This window comes from Pygoscelis adeliae, unplaced genomic scaffold (genome assembly GCF_000699105.1).
Source record: "Pygoscelis adeliae isolate BGI_AS28 unplaced genomic scaffold, ASM69910v1 Scaffold38, whole genome shotgun sequence".
NCBI lineage: Eukaryota > Metazoa > Chordata > Aves > Sphenisciformes > Spheniscidae > Pygoscelis > Pygoscelis adeliae.
The window spans coordinates 7871590-7896269 of record NW_008825614.1 but is presented as its reverse complement, the minus strand read 5'-3'; the positions used below and the strand labels follow the sequence as shown (position 1 = coordinate 7896269).

Sequence of the window (24680 nt, the reverse complement as noted above, 5' to 3'; positions counted from 1 at the left end):
CCCACCGTAATGTCACCTGTCCCTGCCTTCCCTTTAATCCTGACCCACAAGCTCTTGGTCAGCTCCTCATCCATCCCCAGGCAGAGCTCCGTGCACTCCAGCTGGTCATTGACATAGAGGGCGACACCCCCTCCTTGTCTCCCCTGCCCGTCCTTCCTAAAGAGCCTATTATAAAATATAATCTATAGAAGCAAGCAAACTATACAAATGGTTTGTAAGAAAGGTGACAAAGAAAACTCCTCACAGAAACTGCATTCAGGGAAAGCTCTTTAATTTTAAGGACAAACATTCCCCTGAGTCATAACTACATTTAATTTCCATACGTTAGAGAAGGTGGAGAAAGAGGAGGAGGTTGTGGTGTAAATGAAATGGGAGGTTCCTCTAGTAAAAATTTCAGATGAGCAGTTGCTCCTTCAGGCATCTGCTTGTAGGAATATGCCAGACGAAAACTCTGCATCCATATGGTGCACTGCAAACAAGGCACTTGTCAGTATACAAACATCAGCTGATTTTTGCACATCTTTTTTGTTTGCCTTATAGCAAATGGTAGAGAGTGTCCTATAATCTCTGCTGGGGCTTGCTGGTTCTTACCGTAATGAAAGAGGAAGCAGGAAATAAAAAGGTACTATATTCTTCAGGGGCTTGGAGAAGTTGAGGTAGCAAATGATTAAGTTGCCAAGACCACACAAGGAGCAAACTCTTATCGATAGCCCTCAGGCTCCTGTTTCCTAGTCTGCGGCTCTCGTTAGCAGATATGGGACTTCTTGCATTAAAACTAGGATTCCTCTCCATAAAGCAGCGTAAAACTTTAGAAACTGCATCAATGCACCCACTGGATGGCCAGATAACCTCCTGGCTACCTGTGCTCCTTATGGCACCCGGGGACATAGGCAAAGAACCTATCTTACAGCTCAACTCCTCAAAATAAGCCACCCTGTGCTTGGGCACAAATAGGCTGCACACTTTCTTGCTTTAGTGACTTAATGTGTAGCCCTCTTAACTGAGGGACTTACAATATCAAGGCTGTGTGTTCAGGTTGACGGAGCTCTTCTGAAGAACACTCTGGTCCTACAGGGGTTTTGATAAGGATGTTTTTAAGGTACAGTGGTATAGCTGTACTTGTTTATAGTATTTGTTTATAGTAGACAGGTCTAACTTTTCCTCTGCTTGGCTACAGTCAGATTAGGGTTTTTATGCTTTAGAAATTACTCCTAGGAGTCTGGGTGACTGTTTAAAAAAACAAAAACAAAACCACAAAAAAAACCCCAACCAACCAAAAAAACCCCCAACACTTTGAATAGCTCTAGCTTGAAATTTTGTTAGACTTCTGAATATCATGTGTGTGTTTATCACCTCTTTTATGAGGGCTGTCTATCCCTGCAGTGAAGTGAAAAGGCCACCCTATGGATGGCTACCTATCATACAGCCCAGCAAGCACAGAACTGTGCCTTCCAGATAAAGTGCTCTTGCAAAAGAAAGGAGCCAAGCAGACGCAGAATAAAACATAAGCCAACAACTTAAGAATTGAATTAAACTGAAATGTACCTGGCCAGATTTTGCTCTCTGGTTCACAATGTCAGTTTGTGTGGTCAACTCCTGTTGCAGAAGTTTCTAGCTGATAGACTTTAAGACACAATTCATCTGTTCAGCCTCAAGAAAAACCACCCCATGCTGCTGTGGCTGTGGTGAAAAGGGTCCTCTGCCGAGAAAACAGACTTTTAGTGCCATTATTCATTTTTTTTAATACCTGTGCTGGGACTTCAAGTGCCACTTGTAATGGTTGTTTTTCTTTGATGTAGACCTTTGAAACAGATTAATTCCAGAAGTCTTTTTGATTTGTGGAAGCTGAATGCATATAAAATCATCTAGATGGCTGGCAGCCAGCTGCAGTCTTGTTTAGTCACAAAAGTATTGCCATCTCTCATGACTTTACCACAATTTTTTTTTGCTACCTTTACTGCAGTCTTGATTGATGGCAGCAGACACTCTGAGAATCTCAGCTTTGTTTGAAAGCCCATGGAGATGTGTGTTCTACCACCCTGATTATGCAGAAAAGCTTGAAAATGTTAAGCAGGTGTGTTCTGAAACCACACACCAGAAAGCAAATAAAAAGAATCTTAATAACAGTTAATTGAAAATGTGAATTTAAAAAAATGAAACCTCCTTTCTTGGGGCGGGGGGGCAGTAGTAGCATATGTTCAGGAAAGTGGTTAGTCCTGATCTGATGATATTTGGAAGTCTGGAGCTAATAAGGAAAGGGCATCTTATAGGAAAAACACCAGCACATAAAGTTACTGCACTGACTGTGTGATTTGTTCCCCGTAGCACAGGAGCACACAAAATGCCCTCCTGGGTCAGACCAGCAGTCCATCTTAGTCAAGTGCTTAGTCTCTGACAGTGGCAACAGGAGATACTGTTTTGGGAGAGCATACAAGCCTGGCTGCCTTCTGTGGTCCACTCCTCTCCTTGAGAATTGTTGTATTAAGGATGTTACAGGGCACATCCCTGCCTTCTGCTTTCAAAATCCATTTGTACATCTGTTATCTATGAACTTGTGTAAATCCTTCTTGAACTTGCTGATGCTGCCTGTATTTTAAAACTCTAGCAGCTAGTTTCAGGATTTCACTACCCATTCTGTAAAGAAATACTTGCTTGTATCTGTTTTAAGCCAGTCTTATACCAGCTTCATCAAGTGGCCTCATATTGTAGTATTCAATGAACTCTGTGTTCATTTTGTCCACCATTTTAATGATGTGTAAACCTTGATCACATCTTCCTTCTATCTTTTGCTTTCTAATTGGGAAGTTCCATGTTTTCCAGTGTCCTATTGTAAAGCTGCTGTTACATCCCCTTAATTTCTCATTCTCTCCTATCCACCTTGACTGCAAAGCTTAATTCAGTCATAAACGAGCATCTTTTTGACTCTAGCCAGACTTCTGAGAGCTACCGATCCTGCAGAAGCACTTGCAGAACTATGCATTGCAGGAGTGCAGGAACTCCCCTCCACCTGCCCCTTCTCTTACTCTCTCCCCAGGGAATTTTCTCTTTGTCATCCACACTTTGCACTTGTATAGCTGCTTCTATTCAAGGACTTTAAGTATTTCTCTAAGATTAATAAAGCCTTCTCCTTGTATCTCAGCCTAGGATGGTGAAGAAGGAACCCCAGAACAATGGAAGCTTTCTCAAGGTTATATAATAAATTGCAGCAGAATTAAGAACAGATGCTAGAAAAATAGGACCAAAGTCTCCTGCTGTCAACCACAGCTCACTGTGGTTCATTCCAAGACAGAATTTCTGGATAACATTTTAACGTGACATTACTTCAGAGCTTTACACCAACCTGACTTCAAGGTTAAATATTGAAGTGTATGCATCTTTTCTGGCTGCTAATTAACTATTGGTGTAGACACACTTGGACTTTAGAACTGTCATTCATTTGCTATGTGCACATAAATATGATCCTTGTACCTGTATTCATATTAAAACTGTTCTCTTTAGCAGTTAAAATTCACTGAGAGTACCCTTGAACATTCATGCAAACTTGTATGAATGACACTGCAAGTCAGATTATGATTCTCTGGGAGGTGTAAAAAGGCAAGGAGATGCTCTCTTCCTATATCATAAGAAGAAAATTACTAAATACCCCATATCACACTAGTAAAGCAATTAACTTTTTTCCTTTCTAAATAGATGTTAAGCCTGCTGCTCAAAAAGGTTGAAGCTCTTCTCAAAATCACCTGCATCTTTTCTAATATAAAAATACAGAAATATGTTGAGGGGAAAACTTCCGTAAAGAAATTATTTTCTTCCAAGGTATTTTTGTAACTCTTTTGGTAATGGCATGTTGTAAAATGTTTAAAAAGCCTAGGATTTGGAAGTTCTCACCCGGATACGAAGGCATCCTGACTATCAGTGAAGGATATAATACTTACAATTCAGGATTCAGGCTGTCACGTGCTTAGTTCCTGGGCCTGTGCAACTGATCATCCAAACGTCACAAAATGTGACATTCTGGATCTGCAGACAGCTCCTGTATCTCTGCTAAAGATCAGACTTCTATCACTCATTATAGATGCAAAATTAATATGCCTCAGGTTAATATAAATACTGGTTTCATGCCCCTGCAAGCCACAGTGGAAATACTGAATCAGTACAGCTTTCAGAAACCTTTGAGCATAGCAAAGCTTTGAGCAGGAAAAGGCTGACACAAAGGCATCCAGTGTGGAACGATGCGTCCCCAAGAAAGGCAGCAGAGCTGTAAGACTCCCTTTCTACTGTCCTTCAGCAAGGGACATCTTCGAGAGAGTAGTAACAAAAGAGGTGGTAAGGGGAAGGCAGTGGAAATCAGCAAAAACCTCCTTTGTAACAATGCGTAGAAAGCCGAGGCAAGAGACAAGGTATTTCAGACCCTTAAACTCCTACGTACAGGGACAAATGCTGGAGGGGGAGTTTTGCTTCACATAGCAGATAGACTAGGCAACAGTCAGAATGATTAACTTAACACTTGCATAGACCAGTGATGCTACCCTATAAATAGGTCTTAGCTAAGTTTTCAGTTCCACGTAGTTAAGGGCTTAAGCCAACAACAGTACAGTTTAATTAAGATACCATGGCATATGGGATCAAGAACTGCATACCAACCCATGCTTTTTTCTGGTTTTCCTCAAGTAATGCACAAACAAAAGTCAAAATTTGGATAAACTACCAGAAGTTTAGGGTTTTGTTCAAAAATTATTTGATTTTCCAAGGGTCTACAAAATTGGCCTTATTCTTATGGGGACAACAGATTTTCCTCATGGCAATTTCAGGCAAGGCGAAAAATACCATTCAAACAGCTCCCTTTGGTATTGCAGCACCAAAGCACAAAGTAGAGAGTGCGGGGAACTGGGAGAAGGGGAGAGGAAGTTGCTTTAAAAAGAAATTGCGTTAAACTCATCTTCTGAGTGAACATGAAATTGAAGTTACCCTTGAATTACTTTCCCCACAGCTTGTTTCAGCAGCAGATGAACCCCAGACCACTCATTTCATTCAATTGTTGCATTTGAGTGAAACCACACACAGCAGAAGAGACAACCTATCTAGTTTTTGTGTAGTAGGGCTCTGACTTACGCTTGTTAATACTGAATTAACTCAGCTCATTTCAGTGAATTGTTCACTGCATGCACTTAATGCTCATCTGTGATGTGTCCTCACACAGTATATGTATTTTTAATATAAATTTCCTAGTCAAAACTGCGCTAATGGTGTCAAATGGTGCCTATGTTGGTGGTAAATGTGTTGACCTTTGAGGGTGGGATACTTTTCACCCCTAGTCTAAATAAGGCGCCAGCAAATCCATCACATGAGATTTATTTAAAAGATTCATCGCATTGCTGCTCTTGCTGCAGTAAAGCAGGCTATAAAATTCCACCAAAGCTAAATAACAGTGTGCTGCTGAGCTGATGTAAATGCCAATGCACAAAGTGCCCTGCACTCATCACTTGAGGCAGCCTAAACTGGAATCTCAGGCTAAACAAAAGCTTCCTTGCTGCTGTGCGAGTGCTAAATTTCGGGGAAGGCATTTGGATTATCTGTCACTTTTTAGAGTCTTATAGGCATATAGCTAAGATGAAGACCTAGAAATAAGATGAACACCTAGAATTAATGCATCGACAATGGTGTCTGGGCCTGCTGCTGCATGGTATGTACTCAGGGTATTAAAACTGCCTCCCAAGCTGCTCGCTGGCCTCACTTGAGCATTGCATTCCAGCCCTGCACTGAAAAAGCCACTTTCAAACAAACAAACAAAAAAACCCTCAGATGCCACAAGACACGGATGGCTCAATTGAAATGGGTGGGGGAAAAAACTGTTCTGGAATAGCTTCTATCTAGGACATTAGACAAAATAGAAAAATAAATGCTACCCTGACATCCCTTTAGTGGCCTATGTTTGAGAAGAGGTCTTAGGAAGCTAGGCTTTTCTCTTTTAGCAGTGCTTCAGTTTCTTAGATTCATAAATAGCCCATATAATACTTGTGATGTTTGAAAACTGGAACTTGTTTTGCAGGGTTGCAGGCTCTACCTGGGCTATTCAAGACAGTGAATATGAGGCCACAAACCCCAGCTGCTAAAAGATACTCGGAGAGATATATGTTTGTGTGTGTGCACATATATCCATTTCCCTGTGTTTGTTTATATTTATGGTATTTGACTAAAATTTTCTCCTGAACCAGTGAGGTAAACTTCATCCCTGTGCTTTGGATTATTTTTTGTGCTGGTGAGAGGTGCTGGCTGGCCTGACAGCCCTTGAGGCAGGAGACCTCCGTTTATCCTTAGTCTAACTATCAGACAGGCAGTAGCGTGAGGGAGATCTCCCTTTGCCGACATCTTGCGAACCTGCCCAGTAGGGAAGCATCTTTAAGTGGGTGAGACTGATTCATTCTTTATTTCTAGTTGCACTGGATGTAAAAAAGATAGTGTAAAAAGCTCCATTGAAGCCCAAGCATGGAAGAGACAAAGGCTCGTGCTGACGTGTGGAGACTTAGATGCCAGATGAGGTAAAGTGACCAAAATTTTGCCACTATCTCTGAGGCTGGGAGCTACATTTTTAGCTTCCAGAACCGCTTCCTGAGACAAATCTGTTTCAGATAAACTAATGGAAAGAAAATCTTAATCCTAAATTGCTGTTTGCTTTTCATTTCTTGGGACTTTTGTCTCCCATGCACTTCACTACTTCTTCACAGTGTCTCTGTGCCAGGAAAAAGGACAAGGCCATAATGCCAACGTGCCCACTTTTTTCCTTACATGGCTCCTGGAAAAGAAAGACGGTCCTGTATCCACAGCTGGAGTATTTGTTTTCCATAAGGATAAACTCATGAGGAAAACTTAACTCCCAGCTCTAACACATGAAACACAACTCGGGAATTCCAGAGGCATTGGCTTGCTACCAAACATAAGTATGCTTTCACGAGCGTAGCAAAAAGTGTGCCTTGCTGACATGCTAACCCCCCTCTGTCATATTTTGAGTTCCTGCTCTGGGGAATGATGATACTAGAATACCTACGTAAAGTGGCTGCAAGAATATTTTTTTAACACAGACACAACCCATGTTTTTTTTCCTAACCTTGTTCTTAGAAATGACTGTATTACTTCTGCAGACATCTTCAGGAAAAAAAAAAAAATCAGCCTGAAGCAGATACCCAGCATGGAAATATCCAGCCAGAATAGCTAAATCTAAGCAATGTCCTGAGAAACTTAGAGAGGATCTGGTACTGTCCTACTACTATTTAAGGCTACCCTAAACAGTGTCACTTCCAGCTCCACCTGTCAGTCTGAAAATGAGTCTCATCCTTCTCAGAGAAAGAAATGCAGGAGCCACATTGAGTTCTGTAAGTGAAATCAGCATTTTGAGGCAGCACAGCTAATTAGTTCCTCGTACTGAAATTGTGAGCCCGATGCTTTGTATGCTAATAACTAGCATTGTCTCCTTAATATTTTAATTGCCAAAGCTCTCAAACCACCTCTTTCTTTTCACCACTGTCTGAGCCAGGCTCATGTAGAAGTATCACATCACTGCTGAACAGAAAAACACTGTAACTGTGGGTATGTCCTTGCTGTCCTGTGATAACAAGCACTCAGCTAGATGCTTGTATCTAGGAGGTGAAGCCAGTAGGTTGCGGTAAATCTGCATTTGTGCAACTGAAAAAAAAAATCTAACATGCTGATAGCAGCAGCTTAAACCATGCAAAGAGCAGGAAGAGAGTCCTTGTTCCAAGAAGTCAGGGTCTAGATTGAACTGGAGAGGTCTGGGTTGGAATCCTGGCACAGCTACCGGCTTGGTGTCGGTTAATTCATGTCTTTGACCAGTGCCTGGCCCCAGTACGTGAAATATGTGCTACTGCGAGGGTCTGTTAGTGCTGCACTATTTGCAGCCTGTTACAAGGCAGGGGTGGAAACTATAACTGAACTATAACTTTTTCAGATGATGAGCTTTTAGAGAATTTGTAGGAAGCGCTCCAAATTCTGAATGCAAAACAACACAGCACCTATGATTGAGGAAATAGCATGCCACACTTCTCCAAGGGTCTACAGTTTTGCCCTTTACAATGCTTGCTTTTAAATGGTATTTCGTCTTCCAATTCATCATACTACTTTCTAAGACAGCCTGCTAGCACTGAGTGTGGGGACACACGAGACTCCTGCTCTCCTCCCTGGGAAGTGCCATAGTGGGACACAATTCATGGAACAACTGACCCTGCTCTCCACGGACCTGCTCCAAACCCCACAGAAATAAACACATGCTTTTTCATCAATTTCCTCAGACTTTGGATTGATATCCAGATGTCTGTCAATACTTTTTAACTGTGGAAATATTGCTATGGAAACTAAGTTATGATGGCAATTCAGAAGAGATCCAAACCAGTATTTTTCTGGAGGGGCGGGGGGAAGAAAAGTCACTCTAAATCACTGCAGATTGTCCTGGATCAGTTCTGTTCAAGTCCCTGGAGTGGCGAAGGCTGAGGAAACCTGCTCTTAATCAAGAGATTTAAAAAAAAAAAAAAAAAAAAATCTTAAAATATCTACCTTCTCACCCTTCCCCCAGTGAGTGTTTTGAAACCTCTGCTTTTCAAATCTCCTAGAGCTGTCTCTGAATCAGGAGGGCCTCCTTTAAACTAGGACCTCCCTAGCAGATTATCACCTCTAAGGATGAGAAAACAGTGCAGAAGTAGTGGCACTAACAAGCTGCAATTCAGATTGTTTGAAATCAAATCTTACCTATATATCAACCTCCTCCTGTCTGTGAGGGACACGACATTTGTTCAGGGCACTGTACAAGGTTATTTAGTATAGCGTTTTGTGGAATCTTGAATTAATTTAACTAATAATCTTTAATTTCCCATAACTAATGCTCTTCAGCTTTGCAAATAATCCAGTGAAATTTCCATCTAGTTTTGAAGAGATGTAACTAAAGCTCACCTTTCCGTGACTTTGCTTTTTCATCTTCCAAGAGTGTTAACCTAGATTTTCTTTCTAAAACTGTCTGCCTCTAGATTCCGTCCCCCACCCCATATGTGCAGGATCTCCTCTATGCAAGCTCTTAGTTTCTTTGCCTGTGTGTTTTCAAACCTTACACCCTGGTCAGAGGCTAAAATATTCATGTTAGCAAGAGTCAGCAGAAAGCTCTTCATCTTTGTTCTGATCTCAGTGTGAATTTACAGAAGAAATTGCATCTGTATTCTGCTATTCCACATGCTCCTGTTAATCCCTATTCTTGCAAATAAGCCACTGCTGCACAAATTGTGCTGTTCATTTTAATGAGTTCAAATCCATAAAATTTGCAAGTTAGTTCTCATTAACACCCCTGTAGCATAGTCCAAACTTTGACTCAGCTAATGCTTTCAACTTTGTGCCATAAAGTTACATGTACTTGTTTTATTTAACAGAAAGTTACATTTTTTTTCTTAAATCCTATAAAGAGATTCCATAACTGTATTATGGAAATCATTTGTCTTATAGAATGAAGATGGGGCTCCACGTGGTTAGACAGCTTGTAGGAATAATCAGATATATAGAATGCAAACTCTACTACGAAAAAGGAAAGTTGAAGTCGCCCAGAAGAGAGGATTGTGACTATAGAAATTATTTAGCTCAGGGGGGAAAAAAGGCAACTGGGCACCAGGGAAAAATTCTTAATTTAATATAATCATGGTCAACAAGATTGTATTTGTCAAGTCAGAAAGGGTCACTGCAGTCATCTACTCTGACCCCCAATGAAGGACACAAAATGCTTGTCATTAGGGAAATTATTTACTGGGGAATAAAATCCTAGGAGGTTCATGAACTATGTAAAATCGGACAAGTTCTGCACTGCTGAGACTACTGCTAGAGAACTCTGCATTGATTCCCTCAGAGCAGAGAGAGCCCATACATATGTCTCACGTTACTGCCATTCAAGGCTTCTCCAGGATCATTTAATATTGAAGTATGGTAGCAAGTGCACTACCTGCGTGACAATATTTAGGCAACAATATTCATTCAAATGCATGAGTTGAGGGAGCTGCCGTGACTTGGCTTCTGGAGATACAGATAGCATAAGTCCTCCTACAGTAAGGTAGTAAATAACACTTACTTTACTTCATTTGTGTGCCAGATTTTTTTTTAGAAGTAGTAGCTATGACATTGTGCTGAGGTAACAAAATTCCTTGATCATGTCCCAGTACTTCACTGAAGTCCTTGAGTGATATGAGGAGTTATCACATTAGTATCACTGCCTTCACTGCACACTCCTGTGCTATGCCCATAAGGCTTTTTCAGTACTGGCTGTCCCTCATGTGAGAGGTACAGGGATAAACTGAAGGCAGAACAATCATTAGACATACAAGAGACAGTCCTCACTCCTACAGTGACCTAGCAGCTCCATGCATTCATGAACTTCTCTTCTTCCAGCCTGTTTGTGGGGTTTTTGAGTGTGGGGTTTGGATTTTTGGTTTGTTTGGGGTTTTTTAGAATAGCTGAAAGCCAGCATCAGAGGCACTTTGCTTACAGGAATCAAACTTGGATCTCTTGGGTCACGTACCACCATGTTTACTGGGACACTGGCCTTGCTCCTCAGAAAGCCTGCAATCCAACAGGGAACTACAGAATGTCACTCTGTGCTCTAAGCTTCAGGCAGATAAGTTTTTCTAGAAGTCAATATTCAGACTAAGAAAAAAAAACAAAACACACCGCGTTCATCTTGTTCTCCAAATACAACAGCGACATCATTAAGACTGTCCCTAAGACTCTTCAGAAACTGTAGAGGTGCAGCTGGATTATGTCTTATAAAAGAGACCCAATGTGCAAAACTACTCTCAGTGGGTTGGTACTCTAGGAGGCACACTGAGCATCCTATGCTCATGACTGCCCTGGAAACTTTTTTTCTGAGCAGAATAGTTTGGGATCTGAGAGTGCTCTTGCAATCAGCAGTTTCAAAGTGTTCTGAAATGTCATATGAAGTATGCCTTTGGATATCAAGGAGTGTAGAGCCCCGACTTCTTAAGAGTCACCTATTAAAGTGAACAGAGAAGTCCTGGAATTGCACAATGATTTAGTACTTTTAACACATGATGATGTCAGTCTGTCCATGCTTGAAACTAAAAACTTTTTTCCATCTGCTATGTCTTGCCATCCACAAAACACAAAAGCATTTTAACCTTCACCAAGAGCAACGGTATTAATGGGAATGAACAGAAAATGACAGTGCACAATCAAACTTCGAGGTGTTTTTATCATGAACATGTTTCCCTAAGACCTGTTCCAACTCCTGCTGTTGGTCATTGTATTTTCCCTGCCTTTTTGAACATGAGTGTCACCATGACAGCTACCTCCTGTGCAGAAACTAGAGGTTGGATCTAAGGTGGCAACATACTGTTTTAACTTGGCTGTGAAGGTCATTCTTTTCTGTTGAGTCCCCTGCTTCTATTTGCAGCCTGTCCCTGTCCATGCTGCAGCACTGGGAACAAAAAGTAGTACTTGCAGCACTCCGATGTGCAACAAAGTTCCTCAAACTCGATGGTATTAAAACAGCTTACTAGAAAGTATCATTCAGTAAACATTTGGCCATTGAAGAAATGCTATAAAATGAGCCAGGCGAAATTATTTTAGGTGATTAAAAAGTCTTTTAGATACAGACCTAATGTGAGGCAAGATGTATGATATTGAACATGAAATTAGTCCTAATGATACTGAAGCTTTGTTCAGCTGGGTCTAGAGACCTCCTGCAGGCCAATTATGATACTTTTCATACCTGTAAGGTGCAAAAACTTAAGAAATTGCTGTAGGGTCATTCTGCTTTTTCCATAGTCTGTCTCTTGCCTCATCTTCAAAGGGATGCCAAGCTAGCCTGCTCCAGAGCTGATGCTTATTGTACCATGCAGATCAGTAACTGCCCATGATTTTACAGATCAATAGACATCATAGGTGCTGTAACTGCTTAGGAAATAGGCAACTTTACTGAGGTTTCAGCACGAAAATAAAATAGGAGAATGAAATCCCTATATAATTTGGTGGTTTTAGAGGGGGACTAGGAAAACAGAACAGGCAAAGCTCCTTTCTTAGCTCAGAATCCAATGTGTCTGCCTTTTTAAGCAGGAATGAAATGGTGCATGATCTTTTCCTTGGAGCCCTAGAAGTCTGCAGAGCTATACATAAGACCTGTCCAAACTACACAAGTATTTCTTATAGTACAGGCTCCCAAACTCCTCCCAACATACAGTGAGCACTATGTGAATTTCTACTGGTTTCCACCATAGTGGTGCTGAGTCAAAGCTCAGGTGCCTCTTTCATGCTAGATCCTAAATGGAAATTTAATGAAGAAAACAGTCATACTGAGTATGTTTAAAATAGAGGTAGTTCATTTTCATGAGAGAGACTTGGTTGTTTCAGATGCCAGGTCAGGAACTGCAAACAAAAATCCCCAAGAAATTACCAAAGTGATACTGAGGATGCATGGTGGGGGGTGGTGAGAAATAGACTGGTTTAATTACACTGAACACTAACGAAAGAGTATTCTTGCATGAGATGTACTTATTTGAGATTACCATGGGGCACTGAACATTAATTAAAGGCAAGATCTTGATTTCTTGCCTCAGACAGTGCTTGCTTTTATTTCAGTGAGGCAGTATCAGTTATACAAGGAGAAGGATGGTCAGCTGGTGGTTCGAGGACAGGTCTGCCTCTCCCTCCAAATGGGGCTGAACCATCCAATCGGGTTAGTCACTTCCTTTCAAGTAAAAAAATGAGCTTGGATTGCTTTTTGCATCATTTAGTTTTCATATCTTACCAGTACAGCTCATTAATGAATCCTTCATCCATTGACACAACGGGGAGAATTTTGTTTTACATTTCTCGCTTATCAAATCTCAAAAGCAGGGGTTTCTTTCTGCTCAGTTTCAACTGTTTTCCATCCATGGCCAATCTATGTTCGCTAGCCTCTAGCTGGATTATTCACAGCTCTGTGACCAAGCATGTTTCTTTAATCACAAAGTCATCAATAGGACACAGTATATGAATATCTGGTAACTAAAATACAGTAAGCTGTGTCCTGGATGAAGCTGTCTCTTGTTGCCTTCAACCTTTCTGCCTGCAGCTCTTCAGCAGCAGGTGTTCTGCTTTCAGGATTCTACATCTTTATGGGAAAACTGCTGTGCTCCCAGCTTTTGTCATTTGATTAGCAAGGTAAATATAAGCAAACAGGAGGAGTGGATAGAAGGGCCACCTCCTCTGCAGTTGCACTTGCTAGGATATAAATTACAAGAACTCTTGATCCTCCTGCTTTAGTGAATTTCTTGGCTGTGGTCAGGAAACATGGCAATTTCCTCAGCTCCCTCTTGCAGCAAGGGGAAAGGTGGTTGTGTGGGCACAGCATGGCAGTGGGAGGTGGGCAGCCCCACTTCATGCTCCCGGCTTTGCAAAGAAGCTTGTTTGACCAGATCCTCAGCTGGGGTAAGCAGGCACCCACTGCCAGAATGGGTAAAAGGCCACACGTCACTGAAGGACATCTTTCTAAGTAAGTACATAAATAAGGATGCTGATATTCCTCTCCACTCCAATAATCTCCTGTGACCTACCATGCTCTGTGTAGACAAAGGCCAAGTTTTCTTAATTGGAAATAAATTTCCTGAAACTTTGCCTGGCAATAGATCTAGCAGACGTGGACTCATGGGACAAACTCCTGCTGTGGATCACTATTAAATTATTTCATGTTGGAATTTGGCCTGGAGCAGAACCAGCTCCAGCGTATGTAGCCACAAGCATCCAGTTGGGTTAAGCAGTAGTGCTTGGCATCACAGATTCTGTCACTGAGGCTGGTTAACACAAGGTGTTTGTTTTGGCACTCATACTTCCATGCCCCCTGTTTTGCAGAGTGTGGGGTTTTGGGGTTTTTTTTTGTGTTTTTTTTCCTTCTCCCCATGGGTCTAATACTGCATTCTTCTGTGGTGACTCTCCAATATATTTCTATTTATTCTGCAGCCCTATTTCACTGAAGAAATAATAAGCCCACTCTGATTTTTTGGCTTCTACATTCTTTCTTGCACTTTCCTGCTCCGAATGTCAGACTTGAAGTTCTCACTTGTAAAGCTCCTCAAGGGTGCAGGTCGATTGCTGGGTGGGTCATGAAAAGATCATGGTCAACGGCTCTGTGTAACTGGCTTCCACTGCTGTGGGGAGTGGGCTTTTTGTTTCCTCTTGCAGGCACAGAGATAAGCCACTGACAAAAGCAGCCCTTTAGAGTAGGGTTGTGCAAATCTATGATAAATTATATTATAGTTATACTCAGAGTTGGATGGCAAATATAGCTGCATGAAGGGGAGAAAGACAAGCTCCTTTTATGCTTGTGGCCCTGTGGGTCAAAATGAAATAAGTCCTACTGGGCAAGTAGTGAAAGACAGGATTACCAAATATGTTTTTAATGAAAATAAATGTTATTTCAATGCTTTATTTTGCTGTCAATAATTAATAGCAGTGGATAAGCCATAAAGGGTCATGAGGATCCCTCAGGGCCTATAGGGGTTGGGGCTCAGATGCTGGGTATCTACTGCCTGCCTGGGAGCCATCTGCAGGCTGGATCTCAGCAGCCCTGGCCTGGAGGAGAAATCACGGAAAGAAGCTTTGGCAATGCCTGAGTCACAATTCCCTTGGTGACTTGAGGCTATCAGGCTCCTCCTCCTTTCGCCTCAGTTTCCATATTGGCCACTTGAGGATAGTCATAGTGGCGTGCCTTGCAGGAGGGTCACGGTGGTGGCCCTTGTTCCCACAGCCCTTTGGAAAGCTAGAGTGCTGTTCAAGTGCTACAGAAACTCCCTCCCTGGGAGAGTATATCCTGTGCGCTCTCCAGTTGCATCCAGCTTGAAAACTTTTCAAGCCACTTATCTAAACAGTTCCCACACGGTAATGCATTGCTGCCCCAGGCCTCTGCTCTTGCTTGTCTGCAGCTTCCTCTCTGCCGACCCTGAGCAGCAGCAGCAAAACAACCTGTGAACGTCAGGAGCTTCATGTGCTTTCAAAATGACGCTTGATGTTTTCAACATACTCCCTCATTTTCCTGTGCGCAGACTACTGTCTAACATTTCTGGAAAGGCAGCTGGAGACTCCAGCCAATTTCTATGGCATTTTAAAGCTGCACATATGTTTAATATATCTACTACTTCCTTCCCCAGGGCTTCATGCTTCTCTTGCCATTCATCTTTTCATACCGTATGCATAGAATATGAGTTATCTACAGCGTCACTACCATAATATATGGCATTTCCCAACACCTAAATGGCAAATCCATTAGAAACTGTAACAGCTGCAGACTAACTCCAGCAGTGTGAATGCCCTACCTGGTGGGAAACAATCATAAAAAGTACTTTTCCCATTCAGAATTATGAAAAGGCGATAAAAACAGGGGCACCCCCACCTTCTCAGTTATTTTTCTGACTCCAGGAAGAGGTAGGATTCAATGAAATCGGGGGAGCCGGTTTAATCTGAGGTGAATGGAAAGAAATGCTAGTTCAAACAGCAGGCCAGGTTCCGAGCTGGTGAGGCGGGAGTCCTATAACCAGTAGAGTGGCAATGGGGACCGCTCACGGCAGCACCCTGCAAACTGTGTGTGGAAAGGGAAGGAAAGCTGAGGGGTGCCTTCTCCCAAAGTTGTAACTCTGCCTCTGCAGCAGTGGGTATAATAAAAGACTGTCAGTAATGCTGAGCAAACACGGACTTGGAATAAAAGCAGCAAATGGATGAGGATGCTGTAGTTTCCTTGCCCACTGCTATCGTATAGCAATTCTTGCACCCTCCTGCTCACCGCAGTGTTGGGAGTGACTGCCAGGTGTGCGGTGAGAGGGTACAAACACCTTCAGTCAACAGCAGCTAATGACAGCCCTGTAACCACAGCTCAGCTGAAGCCTAAAGCATTTTGTTCATCCTCCTACTTTAAGGCGGTGTTAGTTTTTCATATACTTACATATTTATTTTTGGGTGCTGTAAATGTAAAAGGCACAATGGTGGTGCAGAGCTAAATGCAGAAAAAGAAAGTTTGCTTGGGAAGTACAGACATAACTTGTTTCTCCTGCTCTGCTACGAAGCCAAAATAGGTTCATTTACCCACTTCTATGTTCAAGGCTAGCTATGTAAAGATATACACTGCTTCCTTTTTTAACCTGCGTGAAGCTGGCTTCACACGACTGTCTGGAGCAGTCAAAGATTGGAGCATCCTCAAAGTCCAAGCCAGGGAATGGTTTCCAGGACAGTAGGAACCACTTAAGAGTGGCTGTTCTTTGCCACATCACACCACTGCTGCGAGGTCAGCTCATCTGGATCTCATGCACTGAGCCTTTAATGATGCACTGACAGTGTGGGCAAAGAGTAACGAAGGAGCTGGAAATGAGAAACAGAGATGGGAGGAAGCAGTAAGTGAGGAGGCTGAAAAGGCAACTGTAAATACAAAGTTTTCACGTGAAGTACAAAGCAGAAGTGATTCTACCATAGGCAGACTTTAGGGAACATGTACTAAACTGGCAAGGGGAGAGGGAAGGGTGACAGCTGAGAAGGAATGAAGCAAAGAAGTATATGCAAGGCAAGGGGTAGGCAGGGACTCCAGATACCAGGGAGGTAAAGAAGTTGTTTGTGGAAGAATAAAAATCTTAGCGTTTCTGAAAGGAACCATTAGGGTCAGCAGCCTGGGAGATCTCAGTGCATTCAGTGACCCTGTGGGGAACTGCAGACTGACCAAAACACTGCAAGGCTTCACGGTAAGCAGGCGAAGGATTCCTGGGACACCACCAGGAAGCTCTTCAGTTGTCTTTCACAATGACTACAGGAGACAAGTGGACAGGATGGCTATCTTATCAAGGCAAGCACTGCAGGGGGTGGCTGAGCACAGGCCTAGAGAAAAAGCTGTGCTGCACACATAAATCTTGAATCCTGGCATTCCTTCCCCGGTAATCAAACAGCAGGCTATATTTAGCCCAACCTAAACAGAAACAAAGAACAGCAGGACTAGTCTTAGCTCTAACAGCTGCCACCAGCTGCTCAGAGGGGACGCAGGTAGAGCCAATGTCAGATATAAATGAGATGGAACAGGGAAGGCAGCTATGCTTGAATGAACAATGTTGGTGTTTGGTTAGAGAAATTCTGTGTTTTATTATTTCATGGTTAGCCAGAAGAAAGATCGAATGTCAAGCAGAGCATGAATGCTTTCTACACCAAGGGCAAGGCTATAGTGAACCATGGACAGGCAAATAAGCAGAGGAAAGGGAGGAGGTAACAGATACAAGTAGACCACCTTGGCACTCAGGGCAAATGCTTCTGTGACTAGCCCAGGTTCTTGGTGTTCCCTCTCTTCAGTTTTAGCATAACAAGAATCAACAAGTGCAGTTCTGAGAAAGTCCAAGAAAGACTGGTTGTCACGCAGCTGCTGACTAAAAGCTTGTATCTGTGTGGTAACACCAGTGGGGCTTTTCCAAGCAGCACACTGGGGGTGCCCACAGGTACTGCTGATCCCAGTAGGGCCCCGCACTTGGTTAACGTACACCCTGCCCGTCCCCAAAACCCGCACGTGTTGGGACCACTACAACAGCAGCCACTCTCCTTGTCAGCACGGCAAGGACTCTCAGGGCCACACATTCACGAGTGACAGCGACTTATTTCACTGATCCATTAACCCATGGCTCACCCTCCGTCTAGGCATCAGTGTCATCCACTGGACAGAAGCATGGAAAGGTCATGTTAACGCAACTGGTTGCTTGCAATATTACCTGCTCCAGGGGGACGTATTTGCATGCTTGCTGGGGGAGAAACCACCACAAAACCTCACCCAGAGTGACCTATTTACTGTTATATTTCTGCTAGCATGTATGCACATACATGCACGGTACCTTCAGTGAACCTGTACCTGGTTGAAAAGTGTAAAACCAGAGGATGCAAAAAGAGGGATTGTTTAATGAGTACTTTACCAGTGAACTATTAGGGGACAATTAATATAGCGGGTGTTAAACTTGATCACTGAATAATCGCTTAAGCATCTGGTTGTCATTGCCATTCTTAAGAACAAAGGAAAAAAAAAAGCAACTGATCTGCTCCACCGGTGTCAAAAAAAACACACAAAAAAAACCCCAACAGAAAATTCAGAGAGTCTCCTTCCACCCACATTTCTGGATTTCAGAGGCACCTTATTACAGTAATCCCCCCTAGATACATCAGTTGGTATAGCATGGACTTTGAAGCTTTTGTGGTAGCTTTTCCTGCCTTACTATAGCAGAGCTGTGAGCTTGATGACTAATCACTCCTTAATAACTCATGTTTCCTCCCCGAAAGTCCCTGAAATGAAACTAGTGGGGGAAAACATATGAGCAGGGATTTGTGAAGTAGAAAATCACTTTGAAATGGGCTTCTTTCCCAGTAACCCGTACGTTTTTTTGAAGGGGGAGGGCAGTGGTGCTGAATTCAGTTCTATTCCCCACATGCCCAGAAACTTGCAATCGGGAAGTGAGCCCTGGTAGTGTATTTCAGGCATATCCCCAAATAATGAAAACAAAACACAGATTTGTTGTAGGCCTCTCTGGCTTGGCTGTTGCTTGAATTTGTTCTGTAGGAACTTTCAAATCCAGATATCTTTCTCCCAAGTATGTTCCTCTATCCTGGGTTAGACAGGGAAAATAGCATAAGCCAACAGATACAAATCTACATCTACTCAGCACTTTCCCAACTGTGACACTAAAATGACTGAAGTTGGCAAGATCTTCATTTCTGAGATGGGACAGGCTCTTTGCAGGATGGTATTTACTGATGCCAATTTATCGATCATCCTCTTGCCCAAACGCAAGCATCTGAGCTATTTGATGGATCAAAAGGTGACAACAGCCCCATGTCTCATGTACCTGATTGCATAAGAAAACAATTACCATAGCTGCCTAGAAGCTCGTATTTACTGGGGGGGGAGCCTGTAGGAGCTTTAGTATCTTCCCTGTCACTTAAGCACCAGCAGAAACCACACACACTTCCATGTCACGTACCATGGCTGCAGCTGCACAGCCCGTCCAGACAGATGAGAACTGCATCTGCCCGTGGCTGGGCACACCATACACGCTAACACAGAAACTTGGAGTATTCAAGTATTCAGCCTGGCACACACACAGCAAAAAGGCAAGTTGGATAGCACATGCCGCAGCTGGACATTCTCTCTTTTTTGGCCAAAACATAAAGGCTCCTAAGCAGAGGTATTTTGAGCATTCATAGTCAACTGAATTATGAGTTGGAAAAGCATCAGCCATGCAGTGCTATCCAATACATGCCCTTCTTTTCTCCTCCTGGTTCATACATTGTCACTCCTCTTTAGCTTTCTGGGCACGTACTGTACCTTGTGATGACATGGAAGAACAAGGCCTTGAAGTCTTTATTAATTGTTACTACTGTGTTTTTAAAAGGAGCTATTTAGGAAATTCTAACTTTTGTTACCATAGGAATGAAGCTGTAAGATTCAGCAGAAGAACAATTTAAATAGCAATGTTTAAGTAATTCACTTCAACTTTAATTCTCCGCTCCCTCCAAGCTCCTCTTGGACATAAAGAAAGAGCCTTTAAAAGCTCTCTCTCCCCCTCAGTGCCGCTTGACTCTAGCCCAAATTAGGAGGTGCAGCCCTCTTATCTATAGCAGGGCCTAGCAATGTCCCTTCCCACCCACAGAGCGTCTCCTCTTCTATCCGAGTGAAGCAGCAGCGAAGTGCTCCTTGGCTCAGACAGAGCTCCTCATCTGTTTTTTTGTCAGCTAGTTTAAAGCAGTATTTATGCAACTTTTATACAATAAGAATTGGGTGAATGCAGGAGTACCCAGTCCACTGTATAAGAGCAGGATGCTCATACCTGATGAGCTTGTCCAGGTAGCTTGCTGTCCTGGTTTTGGCTGCGATAGAGTTAATTTTCTTCCTAGTAGCTGGTATAGTGCTGTGTTTTGGATTTAGGATGACAGTGATGTTGATAACATACTGATGTTTTAGTTGTTGCTACGTAGTGCTTACACTAGCCAAGGACTTTTCAGCTTCCCATGCTCTACTGACTGGGAAGGCTGCAGGTGCACAAGAAGCTGGGAGGGGGCACAGCCAGGACAGCTGACCCACACTGGCCAAAGGGACATTCCATACCATGTGACATCATGCTCAGTACATAAACTGGGGAAAGCTGGCCAGGGGGGTCGCTGCTCGGGGACTGGCTGGGCATCGGTCAGCAGGTGGTGAGCAATTGCACTGTGCATCACTCGCTTTGTATATTCTTTCATTATTACTATTTTATTTTATTTCATTTATTAACTGTCTTTATCTCAACCCATGAGTTTTCTCACTTTCACTCTTCTGATTCTCTCCCCCATCCTACCGGGGGCGGGGAGAGTGAGCAAGCAGCTGTGTGGTGCTCAGTTGCCAGCTGAGGTTAAACCACGACAGCCCAGATGAGCTGACCAGTGATTTACTACTCAGTGTAATTCTGAACTAAGTGCCTTACTAGAGCACTCTTACGTGCCCCTTTCTGAGTTGGTTTGCTCCTCCTTTTCTATTTGAAAGGTTTCAGTCTACATTAAGTAAAAAACAAAACAGGACAGGTGAGTTGATTAGCAATTCTGCTGCCCTTCTCCAGCAGGCAGGAGGAGACAAGGCAAGGAAGGAGAACAGTAAAAAGCTGACACAGACTTGCTATTCCCCCTTGTTTGTTTTTTAAACCTTTGAATCATGGAAACTTGATAAGCAGCAAGAAAGTGGAGAAAAGTTTTATTTTCCCTGGCTTTAACTCTCTTTTGAGATGCTATCACTATTCTGACTTGTGAACAGTGTTCTGGTTTGCCACCTCATGTTTGGGAGAGTCTTGGATTAATTGGAAGGGACTACTTACTAGAACAAGGAATGTTGCACCCCATTAAACAGATGTCTAGCATTAACGACGAGATTAGGATGTTCCTCAGCTCTCAGTAATGGTAACAATTCTGTTGACTGTCATGGTGCGTGAGGGACAGCTTTAATTCTCCACATGTCCTGAAGCACAACACTTCTTTCTTCATAGCTGCTTTGACTCACTGATCCAAAGTCCTGGTCAGGAACTGGAAGAGGAGCCTCTCCAGGATAATACAATATGTGCCTGTAACTTCACAGATGCTGTCAGGTGGTGAAGCCACTTACAGATTAAGAACCTAATGCCTGGCTCTTCCTCAGCAAATGAAGATGAGCCAAGAAAGCAAGCCAGTGACCGTATTTTGGCATGACTTTCTGGCAATTACAGTGGCCTTATTTATCACCCAATGTCTCCTTTTCATCACACGTCTCTAGCGTCTCCAGCGTTCTGCCTTGCATTCTTGCTTCCAGAGTCTGGCTTATCTTTCAGCTGTCTGGCCAAGCCTACTCTAGTAACCTACAGCCACAGGATCCTGTCTCAACAACGTATTACAAGCTGGTCACAGGGATAGGGAATTACATTACTAAAAAAAGACACTATCAACACTAATTTAGCAGGGCGCTTATCTGCCAAACCCAACTATCTGAAGACTCCTTTGCACCCAGCTCTGCTTTTAGCAAAGGTGTAACAGCACTTCCATAGCTCCTACTGTTGGCTACAGGCAAATAGGTATTTTCAGACACACACACCCCACACACACACTTACTTCTCTGGAGTTGGCCGAGCTGTTGAAACTGGATCCCTTTTATGGGAGCATACAAGAGGGGTTTTCATAAGCAAGCTGGAGATTCTGGGAGGCACAGTTGCTGCTCTGTCGAGGTGGCGGATAGCACTCTGTAGTGTCTCCACCCACTTAAATTCAGCCTCTTGTGCTGCCCACTTATTTGCGCCTTCATTTCCACGCAGATTCACATGCGTGGTCACAATCAAAAAGAGGGGACCTTAGTCATATTTTATGTAGTATTTCCTTGCATCTCAAAGGGAAAAAAGGAAAAGAGAGAGAGGAGGAGGACTCTGAAAAACTAGGATGTTTTTATTGGCTTTTCATTAAAAATTATCTCCCACCCAGTTCCAGCACTACAGGAAAAACATTTTTACCATAAAATCCTAGTATAGTGAAGTCTACAAAAAGGATACAACAGGTTAAAAAGGCTCTTGTTGATCCTGCATTGGTAAGGCATTTTAACTGAGCACTCAACTGGTAGTTTTTCTGTTTTTTAAACATAAGCTCTCAAATGGCTCGGAATATCAGGGCAAGGGGAGTCTTTTAGTGTTATAATTCTCCGGCAAATACTTCAACATCCTCTTGCATTATTTTTAATCCAGCCAAAAGACTGGACAACCACAGAAACCCTCAACCAAATGTAAGACATACCAAAAGGAGAACCACTGAAGTTACTTGCAAAACTTGGAGGGGACAGTGAAATACAAATACAAAAGAGGGGTGGGGGTGGGTGCAGCAGGAGAGAAGGAACAGTTTAAACTTATCCCAGTATATTATCAGCATTCCCTCAGGTATTTTATTCAAAAAGGTAGGATTTAATCTGCATTGTCTTTGTATAAGCAGTATAATCTCTAACAACCTCTGCCTCACACACGCCTTTTTTCCTGAAGGCTGACAGAGGGTACTTCACTGATAGCCTTCTGGTAAAATACCTTCTGAGTAAACATGCTTTTATCAACAACCCGTTCCAAAGTTAACAAAACTGTAACAGCATTTTATGGGCCAGAACCTTGGCACTTCTAATATAAAAGTTACTTTGGGGAACCGGAGCTGGGTGACAGCCCCTGAGAGTCTAGCCTAATGCTCTCACTGGTATGTCCTACCTCCTGGCTTCTCTTGTGCAGATTTCTCTAAAATAAACAGTATCTTACAATTCCCAGACTGGCACAAGAGCATGATTAGACTCAGTCTCCTTATTTCCTCATCCCTGTGGTGCAAGGACAGATTAGAGTGGCCCTGGAGTTGTCAAGTTAATGCAGCACCACCAAACTACCCAAGAGAGCTGCAACCCTCGCGTTACGCTCCTTGTCTCACTGAAGGAAAGGCTGTCTGTAGAAATGGATTTTTAACATTTATGCCTCCCCCTTGTGTTTCTACCATATGAACTCACCAGACTATGTTTATTTCTCAAAAGATCTCTCCAAATGCAAAAACTTTACACATCATATTTTCTTGGTTTCCTGGTAAATATGTAAATCCAAGAGAGCACTGAGAAAAATTCTTTGAGTTGCTAAGTCTGGATGATTTCCCACTGAAATCATCCAGAATTACAGCTATTACAGAAGTCATCAAATATTTAACAGAGGATCTGATCTTAGAGGATAGGAAGCATAATATAAATACCTTCATCTAGCACAAGCTATGAAGAGACGAATTAAATATTACTAATTCTGTTCCAATGGAAAGAGGAATCTTGCCACTCACTTCATGAGAAGTGGGATTAAGTTGGGGTGAGAAGTTTGGGGGTTTTTTTTTGTTGTTTTTTTTTGAAAGCGATAAAAGTTCTTTTATTCTGGAGAACCTGGAGAAAACAGTGTGGAAAGCAATAAAGAGAGCACTCCTGGCCTGATCCTGACCTCCCTGACAAGAATAAGGTCACAGCTGTCTTTTTGTACAAAGAGTTTGTCTGCACAGAGGGAGCAAAAAGTTACCTGATGACAAGCAGAAGAAAAAAATCAGACAGCAAACATACCTGACTTGCCCACGCCAGCTCGACCAAAGATCGCCAGCTTCACTTCTGCGCTCTTAGCCATGCTGGAAGGAACGGAGTGGCAACAAATTCACTCGATTATCAGAAGTGAAGCAGAAGAACTGTTCCCAGCTCCTGTCTTCGGCTTCACCGTGTCATTGTGACGTCAATGCAGAGCCTGGGGAAGAACACCACGAGGATGGAGCTGCAAGGAGCCAGGCTCTCCCTCAACCTCCCCCTTTTTTCTTTTTTAAATAGTCATAATTGATGCTACATTCCCGCTTTAAACATTGCAGTAACTCCACCGACACATTTGGCGCTGTTTGTGCAAAACCTACCTTCAGCTTTCTAGCTCCCGCTGCTTGTTTCACGCTGGCACTGTAATATTGCAAAAGGTACTTAACCCAAAGTACCTGCCTCGCAGGTTTCTTACTCTTTCTTTCTCTTTTAGCTGCAATTGCTTATATTTACTGTATTTGCCTCAACTCCAATGAATTAGCTTTTGTAGAATGTATTTAAAAGCCATGAGCACTCACTAATAGCGCCTGCAGATAGCTGATCTTTTCTCAAGCCCTCCAGTTCCAGAAAGGTTTCAATTACTCAGCTGCAGTTGCTGCTTAAAAATCTCTAAGCACTTGTACCTTGCCCATTCTGCTAAACAAATCCGTACCCAGAAGTTCTCTAGCGCTCCTTGTTTAAGCTGCCTCAGCTCATACATAAACATTCGGCAAAGCGAGGGGTTAGAAAAAGGATTCCAGAATTTCTGGTAATACACTTTTAACAGGCCACATGGGAATTATCTATATTCACAGCTTTGCTGCATGACCTTGAGCAAGTCACCTGACACTTCATGTCCTTGATTTCTCTAACCTGGACAGTAAAAAATATAACAGTACCTGTCACTGTGGAATGCTTTAAGATCTTGGGTGAAAAAATGGCAACTGTGACGATGATGATGATCCTCAGCCCTGACTAAAACATCAAAAATTCAGTCTCCCTTTAAAACAGCGTAGAACTTTACTTGTGAATGCAACCTGTTATGAAGGTTTGCTTT

General features: G+C 42.7%; 1 protein-coding gene across 1 annotated transcript in view; it reads right to left on the bottom strand.

Annotated features, from left to right (window-relative positions):
* The window catches only part of RERG (RAS-like, estrogen-regulated, growth inhibitor), a 107365-nt gene extending 83559 nt beyond the window's left edge, over positions 1–23806 (bottom strand). Inside the window, exon 1 of the mRNA XM_009332852.1 lies at positions 23630–23806. Coding sequence (XP_009331127.1) covers positions 23630–23690 — 61 coding nt within the window. The 5' untranslated portion in view covers positions 23691–23806. The remainder of the gene's footprint in view (positions 1–23629) is intronic.
* Between the last annotated feature and the right edge of the window lie 874 nt (positions 23807–24680).